Source organism: Pholcus phalangioides, unplaced genomic scaffold (genome assembly GCF_987345545.1).
Source record: "Pholcus phalangioides strain wild (caught in Gottingen) unplaced genomic scaffold, Ppha-v1.0 ptg000012l_1, whole genome shotgun sequence".
Taxonomy (NCBI): Eukaryota; Metazoa; Arthropoda; class Arachnida; order Araneae; family Pholcidae; genus Pholcus; species Pholcus phalangioides.
Window position 1 is genome coordinate 10,501,703 of NW_028301605.1, and position 22,672 is coordinate 10,524,374.

Sequence of the window (22,672 nt, forward strand, 5' to 3'; positions counted from 1 at the left end):
AAACATCATGTCAAAATTGCTTATCAAGACATCATGTTAAAGCATTGCTTATCAAGACATCATGTTAAAGCATTGCTTATCAAGACATCATGTTAAAGCATTGCTTATCAAGACATCATGTTAAAGCATTGCTTATCAAGACATCATGTCAAACCATCGTTATCAAAACATCATGTCGAGCCATTCGTTGCTTGTCAAAACATCGCTTATCAAAACATCATGTCGAGCCATTCGTTGCTTGTCAAAACATCGCTTATCAAAACATCATGTCGAGCCATTCGTTGCTTGTCAAAACATCGCTTATCAAAACATCATGTCGAGCCATTCGTTGCTTGTCAAAACATCGCTTATCAAAACATCATGTCGATCCATTCGTTGCTTGTCAAAACATCGCTTATCAAAACATCATGTCGAGCCATTCGTTGCTTGTCAAAACATCGCTCATCAAAACATGGGTATCAAAATATCATGTCGAGCCATTCATCGCTTGTCGCAACAAACAAAACATCGCTTGTCGAAATATCACGTCAAAACATCACTGCCCAAGCATCACGTCAAACCATTATGTTACGGCGAATGTTTCCACACGCCAGAAGAAACGGTGAACATAAATATCCCATGTGAGAAGAAGAACACACACTCAAATTTTTCACCACACATACATATAATTATCGTCAACATAAATAACCACACACCACATTTCTATAAATAACACAAGAAATGAAATCTTTACAAAAAAAAACACCAGTAGTCATGTAAGAACATTGAATTTTTCAGCGCGTAAAGAGAATGTGTAAAATAAATTAACTAAAGGTATTCATTCCCCCCAAAGACTCGAACAACGACAACATAATACTAAAAGACAATGGGCTTGTCAGGGGTGAAGCCAATGACTATGGCGGTTGAGAGGAAAGGGAGATATAGATCCAATCTTTTATGAAAATACCTCTTCCAATTATCGAGAAGCCAAAATGAACACTATTTAGTGAAAGATGGGGGGAGGAGGGAAGGAAAGTCTCCTGGGAAATTACTGCATTCTTTCTCATTAAAACATTGTCAACAATATTGCGAAACCCTAATTATAGGAACATCTGCATACGCTTAACATGCATCCACATCGTCTTTTTTTACATCAAACTCGTTGGTTAGATGCGCTGAGAGAGAATATATTTATTAGTAGACGAGGTGTGTGTGTGACCATGAAACCTTATGCGCAATTCGGCGTAATTATTCAACAGCGTGCTCTATTATTCATAAATTGTTGCAGGGATTTTTCATGATTAATTACCTCGTATATATATATTGGGATGAGGAATTCATTTTAATACATCAAGCAAGAACGTTTGTCAGAGAGGTTTCTGAGAAGAACGAATCGGGTATCGAACTCGCGACATCTCTTAAAATCCTTTGGCACTTTAGATGAGTATCTTATCGATCTGGGCTACCTCTCCCCATATAGACCAGTCAAAACGGCGAAACTTCTACAGTTCAGTATGCTTATAGGAGTTGTTATCACTTGCAAGATACAATTCACATTCGGAACAGTGTAGATACAGTTATATGTCAGACGGACGACCTGTAAGTTGTACAGTTGTGGTGACAGACAGCCTCGTGTTAACGGAACAGACCTATTTCCTGTATGTAATTTTGCTCTTGGGGGGGGGGGGAGAATGACCTTCCCTATCGACCCCCTTCCTTTGGATTCGCGCCCTACTGGTATCAATATGAAAAACTTCTGAGTTACATTCAGATTCAGACCATGAAGGAGGTCTAATCATTATCAGAAGAAACAAACCTACCCTCTATTTTTAAGAGATACTGACGGCAACAGAGACCACATTGAAACTACAGTTTCCTACAGAACAAAAAGACACACACATAAAACTGTTCTTACCTGGCAGGCATATCTTCTCAAAATAGTTGAAGTTGCCGTTCTTTTGCATCTCGCTAGAGCTGCCGACAGCTTCCGAGTTATACTGGCAAGCACCTTTCCTGTAATCGATCCCCAATGATCTGCAGCGACGGTCCCTCTTGCAGAAATCCAGGCACTGCTTCGGAGTTAGGTCTGACGTCACCATGTAAGGATTGACATTCAGGACCATTCCGGAAATCAGTTCAAAATGCAAATTTTCTGGCTCGCACTCTGTGAATTACCAAATACAACGGCATACAATTAATATTGCGTTAGGAGAATAATTTCAACGGCAACAAAATTTTAAGTAAATTTTACGAAACATGTAACATGCCTTCAATCGACCTTGAGATCTCGTAATAGTTGAGGCTCCTGGAAGATTGCTGCAGGGATCCGGGTTTCTGCATGAAGCCCTCGCGGTCCTGATGGGCTAGGCCACAGTACAAGGAACCATTGATCCGTCCGGATAGGAACGACCTGCATGGAAATAGAGTGTTACGGACGCACAGGTCGCCGCACTCCGCTGCCGTGACTCCGTAAAACTCCAACAAACTGTACTGGTGTTCGAAACTTCCGAGCACGGATATGTCAGCTGATGGATTCTTTTCGTTTTCTGAAACACAGAGAATCGTAAAATAAGTCATCATCGTTACGTATTGTTAATTGAGGATATCGTATTGACATAACAGGTGTTTCATGGAGTAGTGTTAGGAAAGAATAAAAATTCTACGTCTATTTAAAAAATTAAAATTAAAGTGCAGAGAAACCTCGATATGAGGATATTATGAGTAATGAATATAGTAATGGGCTGTTGAATAGGCTTTAACTAGGTTAACTAGGAGTTGACTTGTTAACTAGGAGAAGTAATTGCTTATTATAAGGACTTGAAGGAATCGACTAGGAGCAGAGGCTTAAAGTCTAATCCACACCTTCTCGTGGTGCAGCCACAAGTATTCTAGATTACTACCCCCGTAGTGTTAAGCGTCCGATAAGGTTTCCCCACGCAGGATGGATTGACGAGATCAGGAAAGTGGCAGGAATCAACTGAATGGCTAAAGCATCAGACAGAGCAGAATGGAGAAATTTAGAGGAGACCTTCATCCAGCAGTGGATTGAGAATGAGTTGTTGATGATGATGATGATGAAATATAGTAATAGTAAGAGAAAATATAGTTTTACAGGAATTATCGTTGTATCGATATTCAACGTTATCGTCCCTTGAAATCAAATTTGATGGCAGATTACAGCATCACACAGGACCAATGATGTACCAATTCGTTAGAAGTTCCACAGAGAAAAATGGATGAGATGCATGTGTGGGTTCGTCGTCGTCGTAAGTACCGTTTGCGTCTGGTATCTGAAAAAAAAACGCATGTGGGACAACTCTTGCAGATGAACTTCAAAATATCCTCAGACATGCATGATATGAGTTCTAGATCGGGATGATTTAGTTACAACATTAGTATAAAATATTTACACAACTATTGATTTCTATAACTACTTCAACTACTATTCATTACTATCGATCATGGGACCACCCCTGAAGAGCCAGACAAGACCCAGACTCTGTCCCTTAAGGGATATAAGCCGATTGGGTTGAGTCTTGCTGGGGAGGGTCGGAAGGCTGGGGTGGGCACCCATGGGAAAATATCCCGTGGGGATCCGCCCCGGCCCTCCGACCTCCGGCATCTCACTGTAACCCCAGCAGCAATGGTATTCAAACCAGCAGCCTCACAATGTTGTTCCTGAATGTTCTCCGAACCCCGTTGTTCCTGAAAGTCCCCCCCCCCTCCTCCTCTCTGTCGAATTTCCCTCCTCTGCCAAATGCGCCCCCAGCCACACACCCGGCGGTCCTGCTCCAAAGTTCGCCAGGCTGTTTTATTTGAAACAATTTGAAGTCAATACATGACAGGACATATTATATACAGTGTGTACAAGGCAATATGAGAAAAAAGCATATGCAAGATCATGTCTCTACGGGCATGGAACGGAAAAATATATACAACTACTGCGTACAGAGCAGAGATGTAAACGATGCAGGCACTGTGCAAAAATGTAAACTGTACCGGTATGTGCCGGTGTGGGTTGTAGGCATTATGCGGGCTAAATTTATCTGTAAGACAACTTGCATTACATACGATACGGGTGCAAAACAATATATGAGCGGGACCACACCTGGCAATATCTCGTTCAGCTAAACTTTGGTTGAGACCATGGCCCTCCCATTCCGGAGCAGGGCCCTTAGGCAGAGTTCTTTGGCGGGCCCCTAAGCTAGACTTTCCACTAGACCTTTTACAGTGAATTTATAGCATGAGAAAAAAAATGATTGTAATTGTCCCGTGCCCTGTCAGTCCCACCTTTCTGGGGGGTCATGGTTGAGACACACTGCGATGTACAATAGATAGAATATCAATCAATCATATATATTGCTGTCCCGCCCCTAGAGGCATACGGCGGAAATAGATAGAATAAAATTGCATTTACTGATATCGAACATACTTCACAAAGAAAATTGGGGAAAATCAATTTACTACATTAAAAAGAATGAATGGCTCGGAAGTACTTTTCCTTCTTGGGTATTTGAGCACAAAACAAGGAGCGAAGTAAATTCGAAAGAACGGATGGAAGGTAATTATAAATAACCACCAGCGTATAAGTAGCAGGTGCGGTTCACAGAAGAACAACGAGGAATTCAAGGCATCCGTGGTTAATCTGACGTTTGGGAGCTCTCTGCGCGGATGAAACGGATTATTAATTCAACTTCCTGGTACTTACAAATGGGATATTTTCCCGATTGAACAGGGAGTTGGTTTCGTGGGAGACAAATTACGATCTAGTACAAATTTCTAGAATTGCAACCTCCAGGTATCAAACTCGAATAAATGAGAATGGAAATTTGATATGAACCAGAAAGCGTCACAATTTCTTTTTCCCCCTCATGTGAAAGTCACGCGATGACTCACGGCAAATTCACCGCCAACCACTTACAGATGAAAAACAAAGAAAAATTTCACTGAAAGAAAAATTTTCCGATAGAAATTCACTGAAAGAGAAGTTATTGATGGAAAATTTTTACCTTCAAAAATTTCACTTCCGTGAATGAATGAGTAACTGAGTCACACACACACACACACAGTCAGCGTATGAGTGAGTGAAGAAGAAATTGAGCAAATGAGTGAGCGAGTGAAGAAGAAATTGTGTCAGTGAGTAGGCAAGTAAAGAAAAAATTGAGCAATAGAGTGGGTGAGTAAAGATGAAAGTGAGAGAGAATTTATTTGTGAGTGAGTGAATAATTCAAGTGAGCCAGTGAGAGAGTGAGTAAACCGATAAGTGAACAAGTGAATGAGAGAGAAAATGCGTGTGCAATTGAACGAGTATAAAATGAGTGAGCAAGTAAGTGAGTGAGTGAGCAATTGAACGAGTACATGAAGTCCATGAAAGAGTGGGAAACTGAACGAGCGAAAAAAAATTGAGCAAGTGAATGGGAATGCAAAAGCGAGTGAGCAAGTGAGTAGACAAATGAGTGAGCAAGTAAGTAGACAAATAAGTGAGCAAGTGAATGGTGAATGGGAATGCAAAAGCGAGTGAGTAGACGAATGAGTGAGAAAATAAATAGACGAATGAGTGAGCAAATAAATAGACGAATGAGTGAGCAAATAAATAGACGAATGAGTGAGCAAATAAATAGACGAATGAGTGAGCAAATAAATAGACAATTAAGTGAGTAGACAAATGAGTGTAAGTAGACAAATGAGTGTAAGTAGACAAATGAGTGTAAGTAGACAAATGAGTGAGCAAGTAGACAAATGAGTGAGTAAATAGACAAATGAGTGAGTAAATAGACAAATGAGTGAGCAAGTAAGTAGGCAAATGAGTGAGCAAGTAAGTAGGCAAATCAGTGAGCAAGTAGACAAATCAGTGAGTAAATAGACAAATCAGCGAGCAAGTAAGTAGGCGAATGAGTGGGCAATTGAGTAAGTGAGTGAAAGAACGAGGTAATGAGTTAGAGAATGAAAAGTAAGTGAAAAGTTAATGAGTGTTCATTCGCTCGTTCACTGATTCAGCCACTCACTCGATTGTCCGGTAACGGACAGCTGTCGGTGAATTCCCTTGTCGACGAATTTTCCATTCAGTGAATTGAGAGACCGTGAGTTGTGTTCGGTGAGCTTTCCGGATACGATACACGACGGACTTCTGGCCCCTAATAACTCTAAAACCTCACAAGAAATCAGGTGTCAAAGGTAACGATACCAGTCAGACTAATAGAAGACGGTGCGTATTATAATGGTGATTGATCATGCCGTAAAATCAAGTGTACGTATGTACGCATGTCAAAAAAGGAAGACAGACTTTCTAATGTAATTCTCACGTGTTTGGCTGGAGCATGAGACGTCCATGTACTCGACGGATGAAGACGACGCCCTTCTGAAGCTGGATTTCCTGTCGAACCTGTCGTGGCTGCTGAGGCGGCACAAGGAAGTCTTTGCGTCATGCTCCAGAGACCTGCAGGCTATTTCCTTTGATTGAAGGCAACTCTCCAGGCACGAGTACCTCGTGGCGTTCTCTATTATTACGTCATCGTGGCCCTGCAGTTCCATACCCTGGATGGATTCGGCTGCGAACAAGTGGTCGCAGGCACCTATTGGAATTATCGAAAATCGAAATCAGTACAGAAGTATAAACGCAACAAGTAAAACGCAAGTATTTATAACTTCAAGCATTATTAGGAGAACGAAATGCGCTTGACGTGTAGGGCGTCAGCAAAGTCTTCGACGTATTTCTAGGGATATGAATGCGTCCTACGCATTTCAGAAGGTACTTTTACTTCTAAACCGAGCACAAAGGTGGTCTGTAAAAGCCTACGCATTTCACTGAGTACACACGTTTTATACACGTATTAGTGAGACATTAAACACATATCTATAAAAATGAAACATTGTATACACATCCCATGCTTCACACACGCTTTCTAAGCATTTCAAATGACACGTTTAGAGAGGTTAGTGCAATTCTTCTATGCAACGGGGGCAAAAACCTCGAATGCTTTTTTAGAGATACGCAAGCACCCAAAATATTTCTAGGGATATGCAAGCCTCTAATGCATTTCTGGAGAACGCAAGTTTTTTATACATTTTTAGTATTCAACGCATCTGTAGGAACACACACACACACTCTCTCTCCTAAATATGTCAAGGTTTACACACCCGTTTCCTATGCATTTCGGTTAGTATATATCCTCGTGCCCATGTTGGGGGGGGGGGGGGGGTTCAGATAGGCAATTTCCCTCATGCGTTACATGAGATACGCAAGCTAAAAACGCATTTCTGGAAAAACGCGAGCCTCGAATGCACTTTCAGTGGAGGAGAGGTGTTTGACAGCAAAGCTTCCACACATTTAAATAGCTACGCAAGCATCTCACACACATTTAAATCATCTGTATACGCACACATCCTACTCGGCATACAAACTTCCTACACATTTAATCGGTACACAAGTATCCTACATATTTCAAGCGATACGCTTTTTTCTAAGAATAAGCAAGCTTCATACATATTTCAATCGATACGCGCATTTCTTCTGGATTGAGCAATCCTTCCTCAACATTTCAATCTATAGGCGCACTTTTTTTTTCTATGGATAAGCGAACTTGCTACACTTTTCGTTCGGTACGCACACGTTTTAATTATAAGCAATTTTCCAATGCATTTCAGGGAAGGGGAGAGGGTGCATTTCTAGGAGTACGCAACAGAATAGCTCGCTCTTAGGCATATTTAGCGGACTTAAGCGGCCTACGTATTTGCAAGAGCCACATGAAAGACTTGAGAACCCCACTGCCTTTGATTAAGACGACGTGTGTCACTACTTAGAGCATGGCAAGAGATAGTCGATGCCTTCCGGGACCCCACATTATCCCAAACGCTCGGGGAGGTTTTAAACGAACGTTACACCAAACACACGCACTAACGCCCGCCGACCACCAAATGACCTATTAGAATTACGGGAATCATAGTAATGTATTCAGATGTTCCTTTCACGGAATTCGTCCGTAAATTAACACGCGACGGACGGAGACACGAGAGAAGGAGGAACACAACTCTAATTCTATACCCGGTACTAAAACCCATGTCGTTCGAACAGGGACCAGCTTAATTTAATCATGCCAAAGCAAATTCAAATTGAGGTCTCAGTGAAATCCATACTACTCCCTCCCCCTCCCCCCCCCTCCGCCCCATCGCCGAAGGAAAGGTGGGGAGAGAATGAGTGAAGAGAACATGGAAATGGCTGCGAGGTATTAAAGGAAGTTTCCTGTCAAGTTTGACGCACCTTAAAACAAGGTGTTTTGAGTTAAAAGACGACGACGGGCCGTGTCAGCCTTGTAAATACCTTGTACTATATAAACCTCCGGGGAAAAAAGACAAGACACGAATTTCGTTTAAAATGTGTCGTTGAACGATGGGTTTTCTCCGAAGTTTTCTACACAATTAACTAGAAACCTAGACACGCTATCAAACAATTTAGCAAATTTCTGGTTTGGAATATTCTGACGCTTGCCAAGGTTTTAAATATTTTCACGAAATCGAAAACCGAAATGGTTTTATCGCCAGTCAAGTACATTTAATATTCATTAAGATCCACGTGACATAATTTTCGTTATTCACAGTCCGAGAGTCCCGAATGGAGTACCACACATGTACCTCGTCCATATTCCTCTGCGGAACTTCTAACGAATTGTTACAGGCTGGAATGTGCGTGTTGTGAACCTAACGTGAAGCGTGTTTCTGTGTAGTGCTGGCATCTATCACATATTTTTTTCGAACTATGAGTGAAGTATAATGTTTTTGATGATTTTACCGTTGTAGGCATGTTGCTCTCTGCGGACGGTCCTAGGTTTAAACCCAATAGATAATATATTTTCCCTTACGAGCGTTAGGCTATCGATAGACAGCGCCTTCATTTCCAACTCATCTCATAAATGGCAGTAAATTGCATTATAGCGATATGCTCAGAGTTGATGTTTGGTGTATTAGTTATACAGTCCGAGCATTTCACACGATAAAAATATGATTTTTATTTTAGTTGGGATTATAGACCATTGTGTTTCCTGCAGAGAGGTTAAAATATAAATAACAATTATAACATTAGAACGGCGAGGATTTCGATCGACGGACAGCGGGTATTAAGGAAAAATTAACATATACATCATTTACTGATACTTCTTAAGACCGCACCTATTCAGAACATTGCACACGCATCAAAATTCAATTAACGTTATTGTTTTTTATTTAAAACTCTTTTTTACAAAACTACCCTTTAAAATTTAGGAGAGGAGTGAAGTTATTCTTCAAAATTAATTTTTCGGATAACACTGATTCGGTCTCTTTGACTTATTTTTGCAATAAACCCTTGTTCATTTGCCGGTTTTTTTTTTCTTTGGAATTTCGGACAAAATGGCTCGTTATGACAAAGACTAATCTCGTGTTTTGTTACTTTAAAAATAGGTTTGACTATTACTTTTTTTTGAGCTCTTGCAGTTCGTGGTTCCATTTTTAGTTGGCAGTGCATTGGCAAGTTGCGGAGTATAATACGCTTAAGAAATTTCCGACGAGATTGCATTTGCGGAATGAACAATAATCCGTTAATAGCCGAAAAATCCTGAGCAATGTGAAATGATAGCGTGAGAAAGCTTTTCGATTTCGATCGCATCGTAAGCTGAAAACGCTAAATGAATTGAGTAACGTACGACGACGTGCTTCTTTCGAAGTGCACCTGTGAATAGTACAAAATAAGTACTGGGGAAAAAGCGATTAACAAGTTAGAACATCTGTTCCCACAATGTCAATTTTAGCATAAGAAAATATTCGTTTCACATGTTTTGCAATCATATTAGTTGAAAATCCCTATAGCGGTAAGAATGGCCGCTTCTGCCGTTCTAGAGATAAATGTTCATTATTGCAGCCACACAGTGGGAGCTAAAAATTCGCATTAGGTGTGAGATCATATTCTTTTCATTTTGTATTTTTATATTTTGAATTGGCTGGTAGATGTCCCAATTGACTAAACACTTTCTCTAAAACTCATATTAATATTTTAATGAGACTGTATAACGATCTTGTAAATGAGGGTATTTTTCCGTACTCTCTCAAGACATTATTACACCGATTTTTAGAAAGGATGACATCAACCAACATTCTAATTACAGACCCATTGCAGTCCTACTTGTACTTTCTAAAGTTTTTGAGCGTGTTTTAAAAGGCAACTAAGCAAATTTTGGTCGTAGAAGAAAGTAATGTTCTATGTTTCACACGTCGGAGCTTGAAGAATGCCTGAGTAACTATAACTTTTTCAGAAACTAGAGGAACATAAAAAAAATCGTAACTATATCGCATACACAGTAATAGTTTATTTTTTGTATTCAATGACTGTAAATGACAAAAACAGCAATTACCTTTCATTTATTTATTGTTATTATCATTATTTAAGTGGACGGAATTTGCTTTAGACAAAAGTGTATGTTTCTTGTTAGATTACTTATAGTCTTATAAGGCAAACGGTTTAGAAATCAGCTATTGGACAACAATAATAATGTTCATACTATCTATATCTATTGTATTTCAATTTAAAGCATACTGAAACATTTTAACTGTTTAGATGATTTTTCCTAGAATGGTTACCAAACTGATAGTTTGTCCTGGAATAGAGTTAATAAAATAACTAATTTCTCCTGCGTGGTCATTTGATCATTTTTGTCGCACCCACCACGGTCATTTTCTGCTAACCCCTCGATGGATAGACTCTCTGCTGTAGCAATTTTTGCTGCGGTCATGTCGCCATTTTTGTTGTACCCCTGTGTCACGAAAGTTTTCTGACAAGGACGAACAGAGTATCGAACTCGCGACACCTCTAGACATCCTTTGGTACTTTAGGCGGGTATCTTATCGACCTAGGCTACCGTGCCCTCTCCTGCGTAGAAACGTTAATATAATAATTGATTTTTCAATGAATAATAAGACGAAAATTGGCTGGTACACGCCAAAAATCGACCATTCCAATGACATTGACAGCATTAATATATAATCTGTACCCTGTCTTTTCATTTTATTTTAATTGTTTCTTTATATACATCCCGAAATAATAGGGCCTAGGCTTTCTTATCAATTACCCACTCCTAACTATATACGTTAAAAAGACCTAACACACTGTATACAGTATATATATATATATATATACACACATATATAGAAAGAAACTAGTATTGTGTGAAGCAACGTCGGTCAATGACCGTAAAAAGCAATAAAAGTTGGCGAGTAAATTCTTTAAGGCGTTTACGATCAATTCTGTCCATGCAGCCTTTCTCTCTTCTTCTACCTCTCTCTCATTCTCATCTCACTTTCGTAAAGAGAGAAAAGAAGAACAAAAATGTATTACATATACAATTCCTGAAGAAAAGAACATGAGAAATTAAAACAGAAGAAAATGCCGTATACACAAAACGCATTTATAAACGAATGCCAAAGAAAAGTAGTGTAGTACAACCACCACCACAAAGGATGACGAGTTGTCTTTGGCGTTTCACGCTACCTGTCAAGCATATCTTTTCGAAGTAATAAATTCCTTTCTCGGATTCGAAAGCACTCGACGATCTACTACCGCCAGAACCCTTCGAATGATCCTTGTTGCTGGCGTCGCCGGACGAGGCCGAGAGATGACAAGACATGTCATTCCTCGTACGCACGAAAGTCACGGACCTGCATCGGGACTGCAGAAGGCACTGCCTGGAACATTCGACTAACGGCACTCCGTGTAGGATCCTATACGGTACCGGGTTGGAAGGTCTCAGGTGAGTCGACAGGATGAAGGATTCCGTCTTGCCTTCGTTGGCACATTTCGCTGTAGACAATAAGAACGTAAATCAGAGGGATTCATAATGAATGAATGAATATCACATAAATTATATAAACTTAAAGAAACAAGGAAATATTTGTTTTCATCTCTACGGAAATAGTAAATACTTGCACGACATCGAAATTCAAGACATTCAAGCAAAAATATTTACTATTTTGTTCATTTTTTAAAAAAAAATTGACAAAAATCCCTTATAGAATTTCCTAATGAAGGATGTTTGGCCGCCACGACACTATTTTCATGCCGTGAACATCCTCCAACTTTCAAAATTGTCATCCTCGCTTTGCATCAGTCCTGATGATGTCTTCGTGTCAGCCCCACAAAACTTACTTTACTCATTTATTCATTGAAGAACCTATACAAGTCACGATAATTTGTTTCCTCTATAGAGAATATGCTATTTCCGTGTTCTTATTGGTGCGTCTTCTTGACTTTCGTCTGCACCATCCTAGAAGTGTCCTTGTAAAAGGCTTATCGGGATATTGCCGATGATGTGGAAAAAAGAGATGAGCGACTCGCGATCGTATTAAACATTTTAATCCACAATTAAATACGACATCACAAGTGTTAAGGGAAAAAAACATACACGGAGAAAATTGAGAACCAACTATAGACTACATGTCGAAAATCCAGAGCGAACTGACTGGGAACGCCTCAGCCTCGTGGCTGTAACAAAGGACAACTACTCGCTCAATTATACAAGGTAAATTGGCTCATCGGGCCAAAACATGCTTTTTACAAAAATAATTATAATAATAATCCCCACAGGCTCATAAATTCAGTGTAATTTCTTTCGTTTGCCACTGCCATTGAACTTGATCGTTGTTTTTCATAACAGACTTTCATAAAGTTCTTCTTTCTTCGAGGAGTGGAGGGATTACGGCGATAGAGAAACCGTCATAATGTTTCCCAAGCAAAAGCTTCGCGTCATACAAAACGGCGACGTGGGGGGGGGGGGGGGTTTAATGCAGTGTTTCTCAAACTCTTGTCTCGAGCGGCTTCCGCGCAGTAGTTAACCGTATCCGTAACTCCCCACAATAATCAAACCACACTGCCCAGATATAGTCTACCCTCAGAAAATGACTGCGGTGACCATTGCCGAGCTCGGGGGATTGGCGAAACCAACCATGTGCGAACTATTCCGTTTACGGATGCAAATGAGTTAAGCAGTTGTTCTCAACCTTTTACACCCACGGCTTCTTTGGCGTTATCATCGCATATCCTCGGCTCCCCAGAATAGTCAAGAAAAGAATAATTTCAAAGCACTGAAGAGGTACAAAGCATTACACCAACTACTCGCGACAACGACACTCCTTGGAGCTGCGACGCACAGAATTTGAGAGTCAGTGATTTACTGTAATCCAAACATCCTTCAATAAGTAGAAGGAATGGAAACTTTGAAAAAAAAATGCACTTTCACAAAATGTGTTTATTGAAAAATATTCCAACCATATAACTATTACTATCTCATAAACGCACATGCGCCTAATACATTTTCCTTTGCGGAATTTATAACGAATCGGTACGTGCCAGAATATGTATTTTGAATGTATGTGGGCCCCCAAAGTATTTAATATCGGAGTTGTGTTTGTTTCGCGGGTGCCGTCATCAACTTCATATTTTGAAGACAAATGCCGTCATATCTGGAAGTGAAGATCGTAAATGTATATATGTATAGACTCCTCTTCTCCCAACTCAAACATGTAAACTTCATTCCTTCTCAATGTACTGAGTTTTAGGTTTTGTTACCTTCGTGGTGCAGTTGAACAACACATCTTTCTGGTTACAAATTCATTTTCCGTTTATAAGGAGAGTGAATGGTTGTCTATAAATCCAATGGACTTTTTTGAATCTTCGATGCATATTTTGAAAATATTTCTCAAAATAATTATTTACTGGTCTCTATGAAGACTCAATGTGATTTTAAAAAAATACATTCTATAAATCAAGCAACAACAAATTCAACAACGTAAGTGATACAGTAACTTTCAGCGATATTGACACCGACTTCCAGTGTGCAAAGCAGATTGAAAGATCGGAAAACGCAATTTAAAAATGAAGAAAACTCTGTTTAATTCTAGCAATTGTCTTTCGAAAAATGTCCTTACTCTATAATTTGTTTTATTTTATTTCAAGCTAGTTATAATACCCGGCAACGTGTGTGTGTGCCCGGGTCTTCTCCGATTACTGAGAGGATTGAAAAAGTGACAAACCATTTTAAAGGCAAGTTAATGTCTGAAACGCATTGATAGGGAACCACGGTAACCAGAGTAAACATTCTGAAAGTGATTGTTCAGGCCGAGAAACCATTTTTGCCCGACAGTTTTTCGCCCATTTCGGGATTTTCCCAGCTGTGACAAGCTTTTAAAGTAGCCTGTCGTTCAAGTCGGGTCCCATTTGGTATATATGCAAAATTTAACGACGATAGATATAAAATTATAGATTTGTATAGAGCAAATACACACATACACACACAGAAAATAAATTTCATATATATATAAATACATACAAGATATGCGGAAGACTGGATGTTGTGAAGATATTTATTATTTGAGATGTTAATTTTTTTTTTTTTAAGGAAGGAAAAAACTCATCTCTGCCTCTACCGGGAGTCGAACCCGGGTCCCTCGATTGCCGGACGAGTGCTCTGACCACTAAGCTACAGAGGAGATAGAGGTTTTCCTTCGCTAGAGCGTATATGTGCCGAACGGAACCGTGCAATGGACGGTGAACCGATCAGCTAATAGCTCATGGACGACGAGCCACCAGATAGCTATATATATGACCTCTATCTCCTCTGTAGCTCAGAGCACTCGTCCGGCAATCGAGGGACCCGGGTTCGACTCCCGGTAGAGGCAAAGATGAGTTTTTTCCTTCCTTAAAAAATTAACATCTCAAATACTAAATATCTTCACAACATCCAGTCTTCCGCATATCTTGTATTAACAAGTGGAGAGCGGCATTCATGTCATATATAAATACATATAGGTGTTACTACTTTTTTTTACTTTGGTTTTTTTTTTTCTCACTAAAATAATTATTGGGGTCTCATAGACCCCCACTTTAAGTCCGGAATTTCAACACGCTTGCTGCCGGGAGAGTTGCTGCCGAACAACATCCGAATTTAAAGCATTACCTGTATATTTCTGGAGCTCATGCAAATGAATTTATTTCTGCTATTTTTCCCAAAACGAAACAGAAATCTATGGAAACACGTTCACTCAAGTCTGGCATCCGAAAATCAACGCGGGTTCCTGGTAGAAGCTCAAAAACTTACATTGAGTTTACATTATTTAAATAGCTTACATTGAGTTTATAAAACTTTCCTCAAGTATGCTTCCTGTCAAAGTTATGCAGAGGATAGTCAGATTTGATTACCCCTCTCGTTCATGTTTCAAAGTTTATTAGAAAAAAAAAATATATTTTTATTTTTGTACATAAATACAAAATTTACAAATAAGAAATATTTTTATGAAATTTTGGATTTTATACTTGCGAAATTCACGTATTTCAACTGACGATACTACCAAGTTCAAATAAACTCATACATATACACAATGTTTTTCTAATTGTTTGTTAATTGCATTTTTAATTGGGTTGCTGTATTTTTGAAACATATGACAACCATATTTTTATGGGCATCTTTTTATCAGCCACCTCGTTGGGCATTTTGCCTGTTGTGGCGTTGTATTTGTATTTGTATTTGTATTTGTAAATACAAATTAACCAAACAAAGTTTACCTTTTACGTAAGAAACCACACCATAAATCAGGAACAAGTATAGATATGAGCTCATTTTCAAATGAATAGCCTAAGTGAAGAAGAAAAACAACATTATAACCAATATATATTACATTTTCATCAACATCTTTAAGGTTTTCCATTAGATTCCCCATCGCCATATGCCACAAACAGAAAGAAAACAATGGTATTAGTTTCGTTATTAATGCATATCGCGATGAGAATCGGGTTTCCCCTAAAGGGATTATTATTTTTTAATTAGTATCCTGAATGTGCATACTGGCATAAACACATGCGTATGAGTACCTCATACCTGATCGAGGTTCACATTTCGATTATTTTCTCTTTTTTTTTCAGGACGGCGGATTAACGAGAATTTTCCATTGAAATATTCCTATGTGGCTATCAAGTTAATATTCTATTTAATTACGATTCTTTTCTCACTGGAATTCCCGATGAAAAATTCTTATTAGTTTCCTCTTTATTAGTTTGGTTAAATATGTAACATTTCTTTTCAGACGATACGTATTTCTATTCCTTGTTATCCCTTTACGCTGTGATGTCATACCCGGATAGAAATTCATAGAAGCTAATAATGTTTGCTGTGATTTTATGTGTCGGTTTCCATTAAGTTAAGGAGGTTGTAGTTATGGAGTGATATATTTCTTAAATACGATATTAATAATATTATTTGATTAATATAGATTAATATGATTAGTTTCCGATTTTTCTGTTGAAGAATTCATCATATTTATATGACGCACGAACCTACGAAATTAGGGGAATCGAGGCAAAAAATTGCGATATCGAGAATTATTGTGCAAATTGATTGCACCATAATAAGCAGCATAACCACAGAAAAGTGAATAAATTTTATTCACTCTTTTTCGAGAGAGCCAAGCGGATTGAAGACCAACAGATACAAGCTCGCAGTGAGGCAGGTGTTGGCTGAAGCACAGAGATAAGGGCCGTCTTAAGAGCACCACGGGTCAAGGGATTTTTCTGAGGCTCTACAAGGCAAATCCTCGAAAATTTCAACCAGATCTCATTTTTGTGAGGCCCCTCATACCTAGAGGTCCCCGGGCCGGCCCATGCCTTAAGACGGCACTGTCAGAGATACAAGCTCACATTAAGGCAAATAGTGAGAGACACACGGACACATGGCATGACCAGATTCACCCCGCTTCAGATCTTATGAGAAATATCAATGCGTTTTCCTAATTATGGGTGTTCTGGGTTAATTTATTTCGAGAGAGAAACATAATGTTTTTTCTTTCTGTTCACATTCCCACTGATACAAGTTCACAGTAAGAGACCACCGGCACGAGCTCGTCGTGAAACGAATGGTGAGAGATACACAAACATGAGCTCGCATTGAAGCAGATTTTATGTTAGAGACAGGCACACTACTTTACCGCACATCAACACAGGTCATATATCGCCATACGGCAATTTCCAACCAGTGGAGTTGGGTGGGAAATGCAGGTGCCATCTATCAGTGCTCGCCCCAGGATCAATAGGTAAATAACTTGTTTCTTATGCTCTTGCCCGGATTCGAACCAGTAGATCTTGATGGTAACCTTCGTAACGCGCCACTCGGACGTTGGAAACAAGCACATGACCACAACAAGCTGCTCATACACAGACTGACAGAGACTGACAGAATTTCAGATACAGACAGAAGTTATTAATGAAGGCGCCAGCCTAATGAAGGTGTACAGAAGCTTTTTGGTGAGGCGTATTTTCAGGTCTGGCTATGAATTGTAGTTGATGATCAGAGACATGCAGGCTGACGTAGGCTGGAATTAAGATAGGTGACCAGCGAAAAGAGGAAGTTGGGAGTTAGGCTCTCGAGAAGCTGTACAGGCAAACAAGAGCTGGGAATGAGGTAGATAGTCGGAGACAGAGAGATGTGGGCAGTTGAGAAATTGAGCAGAGGGGCAGATAGAGAAATTGGCATGTGGGCAGTCCAGGAAATAGATGAATAGCAGTGAGAGAATCGAGCAGATGGTCAGATACTCTGTAATAGGCAGGCAGAAGTCAGCAGTTGAGCAATAGAGCAGATGGACAGATAGAGAAATTGGCAAGTACAAAGTGCAGGCAATGGCCAGGTGAATGATAGTGAGACAGTCGAGAGACTGTCAGACAGACAGCCAGAGGCAGACAAAAGTCGGCAAGTGAGCAATCGAGCAGATGGACAGATAGAGAAATTGGTATGTAAGCAGTGCAGGGAATGATCAGGTGAATGACAGCGCGGCAATCGAACAGATGGTCAGAGAGACGTTCGGAGGCAGACAGAAGTCGGCAGATGAGAAAACAAACAAATATACACAAACTGACATTGAGGGAGTGGTCAAATGCAGGTGGAGAAATCCTTGCAAACAGGGCGAGGCAGGCAGAAAAAGGCTGGCAGTGAGATAGATTGTTAGAGAACGGCTGACAAACCGAGCGACGAGAGAGACAATACAACACAGACAACAAAATGCAACCACAACAGAAAGAGGGCTATAAAAAACTCACCAATAAACAAAACAAATGTCAATGTACATCAAGGAAAAATCTCAAAACATCATCATTCAAGAACACGAATTATTCTCATAAACAAAATGTAATTCCGCAATAATTTTCATATTGATCGTGTTATCCCCCTCGTACTTATCGCAATATTTTTCTCCAGTAAATAAATACCAAAATTCCTGAGAGATTTTTTTCGTTTATGGATTACTTTCGGTTTTTAGTGATCGATTTCTTACTTTTTCGTTATATTTTTCCTCTAGTGACTGTCTTGAATGGCTCTTCTTATCTGACCATTAACAAAGGCCACCACGCCTCATCTGTCAGCGGCCGAGAGCAAGAAATAACCGTAAGGAGCAAAAAGAACGACCGCTTTCTTTTAAGGGTTGTGAGCATTCTTCTTTGACCAGTCATTAATCGAGTCAACAAACTTGCTGAGTTCGACTAAACTTGTCCGAGATGTTACACTTATCCTTCTTCTGAACCGGAAGGAAAAAAAAGGCATGAGACAAAAGGAAAGATTTCTTTGCCCATTAGACATAAATGCGGCAACTCTCATACTAGTATTTACTTTCCATAATCTACCTAAAGTAATATTTGTTTCAGTGTTGTGTGCATTATAAGATTGAAAAATCGATGTTTGTACAGGAAGGGTGTGGAACATGAATGATGTTGTGTGATAATTACTGACGGAAATGAATGCGTTTGTATGTAAAGTGATGTGATTTATTTGTTTTGTGTGGTTTATATTTTCAATTACAAAATATATTATGGTGTATTTTGACAATATTTTACGAGGATTTTTACAATATTGTCTTTCGATGATGTCGTTTTTACTTAACAATATTCTATGATTCGTCTTTTCCTTAGAAAGTTTCACGATGGCTTATTTTCATAACAATATATTTTACGATGTCTAATTAAAATGTTAGTTTTGGATGCCACATTTTCCTAACCATATTTTATGATTTCTTATTTTCTAACCATATTTTATGATTTCACATTTTCTAACCATATTTTACAATGTCGTTTTCTCTTAATAATAATTTACGATGGCTTATTACAACATTATTTTGCGATGTCACATTTTCTTAACAATGTTTATGTCACATTTTCTTAACAATGTTTATGTCACATTTTCTTAACAATATTTATGTCACATTTTCTTAACAATATTTATGATGTCACATTTTCTTAACAATATTTATGTCACATTTTCCTTACAATATTTATGATGTCACATTTTCTTAACAATTTTTATGTCACATTTTCCTTACAATATTTATGATGTCACATTTTCTTAACAATATTTATGTCACATTTTCTTAACAATATTTATGTCACATTTTCTTAACAATATTTATGTCACATTTTCTTAACAATATTGATGCCACATGTTGTTAACCATATTTGACGATGTCGTGTTCTCTTTACAATATTTTACAAAGTCGTCTTTTCTTTCGAATATTTTACGATGTCCTATTTATTTTATCAAAAACATTTTACGATATGTCGTAATCTTTCTTTTCCTTGTTGTTGTTAGGAACCATCGAATCGATGGTTCTTTTCCTAACGAAGTCATATTTTGTTAAAAAAGTTTGAGGATTGTTAACAAATATATATGAACTATACGACCAAAATGCGAATCAAACTACGACGAGCTAATTTGTCTCACCACCTCCATCTGGATATCTTATAAGACATCATTCCATAGAACAATTGCAATCACGAAATCAGTGAAAGATAAAAAATACATTAATACAAGTAACACTGATAAGAGTAAAGTTATTCAAACATGACTCAATAAGAGAGAAATGCTTATGAGATTCAATATAATAGACTAAAATTAATCATTCGGTCATCTTGATGGAAGAAGTTATCTTTGAACGAAAAATAAATTACATAAGCCAAAAGTAACGTAATTATACGCTGAAACAGAATATAATAGGAGTATTTCTCCCATGAATATTTATGTTTTGCCATTAGTTTCTTTCAACTTATCAGGCAAAATCATTAGTCACTCCGAGGACAATAATTTACGAGTTCCAGAGCTTATCGAGCAACAGGAGAGTTTTCGCTCCAATGAAACCAAAAGTGTATCATTCCATTTTGTAAACCCTTTTACCTCCAGGAGATGACGATCATTACTCTTCCACCGCTTCGAGATGACAGATGGCGCCTCACACTCGTACTGTATCTCTATTTTCTGTCTCATTTGCATATCTGATTATAAACCGAAACGTGTTTATGCAGATTTTTGAGCCGCGTCTGCTCCCAACTATCGACGTTTCCGCACCTGTGGCTTCATCGACAGTTTCTAAAATTTTGTTTTTTCTTTACCACCAGTTTTGTGAAATATGGTGTTTTTCATGACTTCCAATATCCTCTATCTAGGAAAATCCGTGGGATCGAGAAAGACACAGAACAGATAACGGTATTCAGAGACTAATAGTAATGGTAATAATGACAATAACGATCGACAAGTCAAGGGGGGACAACCAGAAGTGTCCCCCTTTACTCTATCATTATTGCTCTAAATGAACATCATCTAAAAGCACTTGATAGCGTCCCGTTTGGGTCAGAGTTATGCACAGAACGATGGGAAGAGCAAAACGGAGTGGAGGCTATTCGAATGACCACTGGTAATTTGCTTTCGGAAGACCCAAAAATGATATGAAAGTCCAAAATTCCTTGATGCATAAGGGGCCGTTCAAGTATTACGTCAGCAAATTTTTAGACTTTTTGACACCCCTTCTCCCCTTGTCAGCAAAATTTCGTCAGCACTGCCCCCTACCTCTTAACGCAGATTGGTGGGATCAGAAACGTACGAGGAAGGGGGGCATAGGGGGCTCGTGCGCCTCCCCCCCCCCACACGAAAAAAAAATTTTAATGCAAAGATATTTTTAAAAAAATTAAAATTTCTAAAGAAAATACCTTTATATGTGTTATTATAATCGATTGCTCTTAATTTCAATGTCATTTAAAGGGTAAGAACTTCAAATTTCTCTTTAAAACATCCCACCCTTTAAGCCACATATGGTAAACCCTTAAACAATTGTGGCCCTGAATCTGATGTGGCTTGGCCTCACAAAACTAATTTTGTAAAAATGAACCAAGCGGCACAATGCCAGAGCATTTAAGTAACCCGCGACACATTTTCAGAACACACTAACGATCCGTGGCACATTTAGAGATCCCTTGAGTGGCATGTGGCACAGTTTTAGAGCACTTAAGTGACCCCCAGTGCAGTTCTACACCATCCAAGTTACCCGGGGAACATTCCCAGATTACTTTAGTCATCCGTGGCATAATTACGGATCACTTGAGTGATGCGTGGTGCAGTTCCAGAGCACTTAAGTGGCCCAGACACATTTCCTGAGCACTTGAAGGATCCGTGAAACATTTAGAGATCACTAAAGTGGCTCTGTAGGGGACTTACAACAGGGAGAATGTTAGTTCTGGTGCCCAATAACTATCGAAAGGTTTTTTTCCCGTTCATGGCGCACCGAATAAGATGTCATGAAGAATATTTCATATCTTCATAAAGGGTGGTTGATGACGTAAGCATTATCCATCCCCCCTCCCCCCTTCTCATGAAAAGTCAGAAAAGCGGAAACCCCCCCCTCTCCCCACATCGATGCTGACGTAATACTTGAATGACACTAAGCTAAAAGTTTAGCTTAGGATCTAAAAATTAGCTAAAAGTTAGCTTTAAGCGATGTCGTATTTTAACAATATCTTACGATGTCGTATTTTAACAATATCTTACGATGTCGTATTTTAACAATATCTTACGATGCCGTATTTTAACAATATCTTACGATGTCGTATTTTAACAATATCTTACGATGTCGTATTTTAACAATATCTTACGATGTCGTATTTTAACAATATCTTACGATGTCGTATTTTAACAATATCTTACGATGCCGTATTTTCTCAAAAGTATTTCACGATGGTTTATTTCCTAAGAATATTTTACGATTATTCATTTCCTAAAAATATTATTTTACGATGGCTTATTTTAAGAGATGTCGTATTTACTTAACCATATTTACGATGTCACATTTTCTTAATCATATTATACGATGCCGTCTTTGTTTAATAATACTTTACTATGACTCATTTTCTTAGCAAAATTTTTCGAAGGCTTAAATTTACGATTCCGTCTTTTGTTCTCAATAATTTATGATGACTTAGTGACTTAGTGAATTATGATGACTTACGATGTCACATTTTCTTAACCATGTCATGTTGAAAAATTTAAATTTGAATTTTCTGTAATCTAATATTGGATCATGTTGCAAATTTTTAATTTTTCATATTATTTTTGTTATGTGTGCACCATTTCGTCATTTTGAGTTTGCCATTTTAAACTTGTCAACACGACAACCATATTTTACGATGTCGCCAACAATATTTTACGAGATTTATTTTCTTAACAATGAAAATGAAATCGGGATATTTCCCGTGCCTTCCAATATTCTCGATCTAGAAAAATCCGTGGATCGAGAAAGAAACCGGGCAGATAACGGTATTCAGAGACTAATATTAATGATAATAATAGCAATAGCGATCGACAAGTCAAGGACAACCAGAAGT

At 38.6% G+C, this 22,672-nt stretch overlaps 1 protein-coding gene across 1 annotated transcript in view; it reads right to left on the reverse strand.

Moving 5' to 3' along the window:
• The window catches only part of LOC149079519 (uncharacterized), a 95,920-nt gene that overhangs the window by 64,221 nt on the left and 9,027 nt on the right, over positions 1–22,672 (reverse strand). Inside the window, exons 2-6 of the mRNA XM_089240165.1 lie at positions 15,557–15,626; positions 11,492–11,800; positions 6,282–6,551; positions 2,247–2,525; positions 1,895–2,143 (exon numbers count right to left, since the gene is read on the reverse strand). Coding sequence (XP_089096291.1) covers positions 1,895–2,143; positions 2,247–2,525; positions 6,282–6,551; positions 11,492–11,800; positions 15,557–15,611 — 1,162 coding nt within the window. The 5' untranslated portion in view covers positions 15,612–15,626. The remainder of the gene's footprint in view (positions 1–1,894; positions 2,144–2,246; positions 2,526–6,281; positions 6,552–11,491; positions 11,801–15,556; positions 15,627–22,672) is intronic.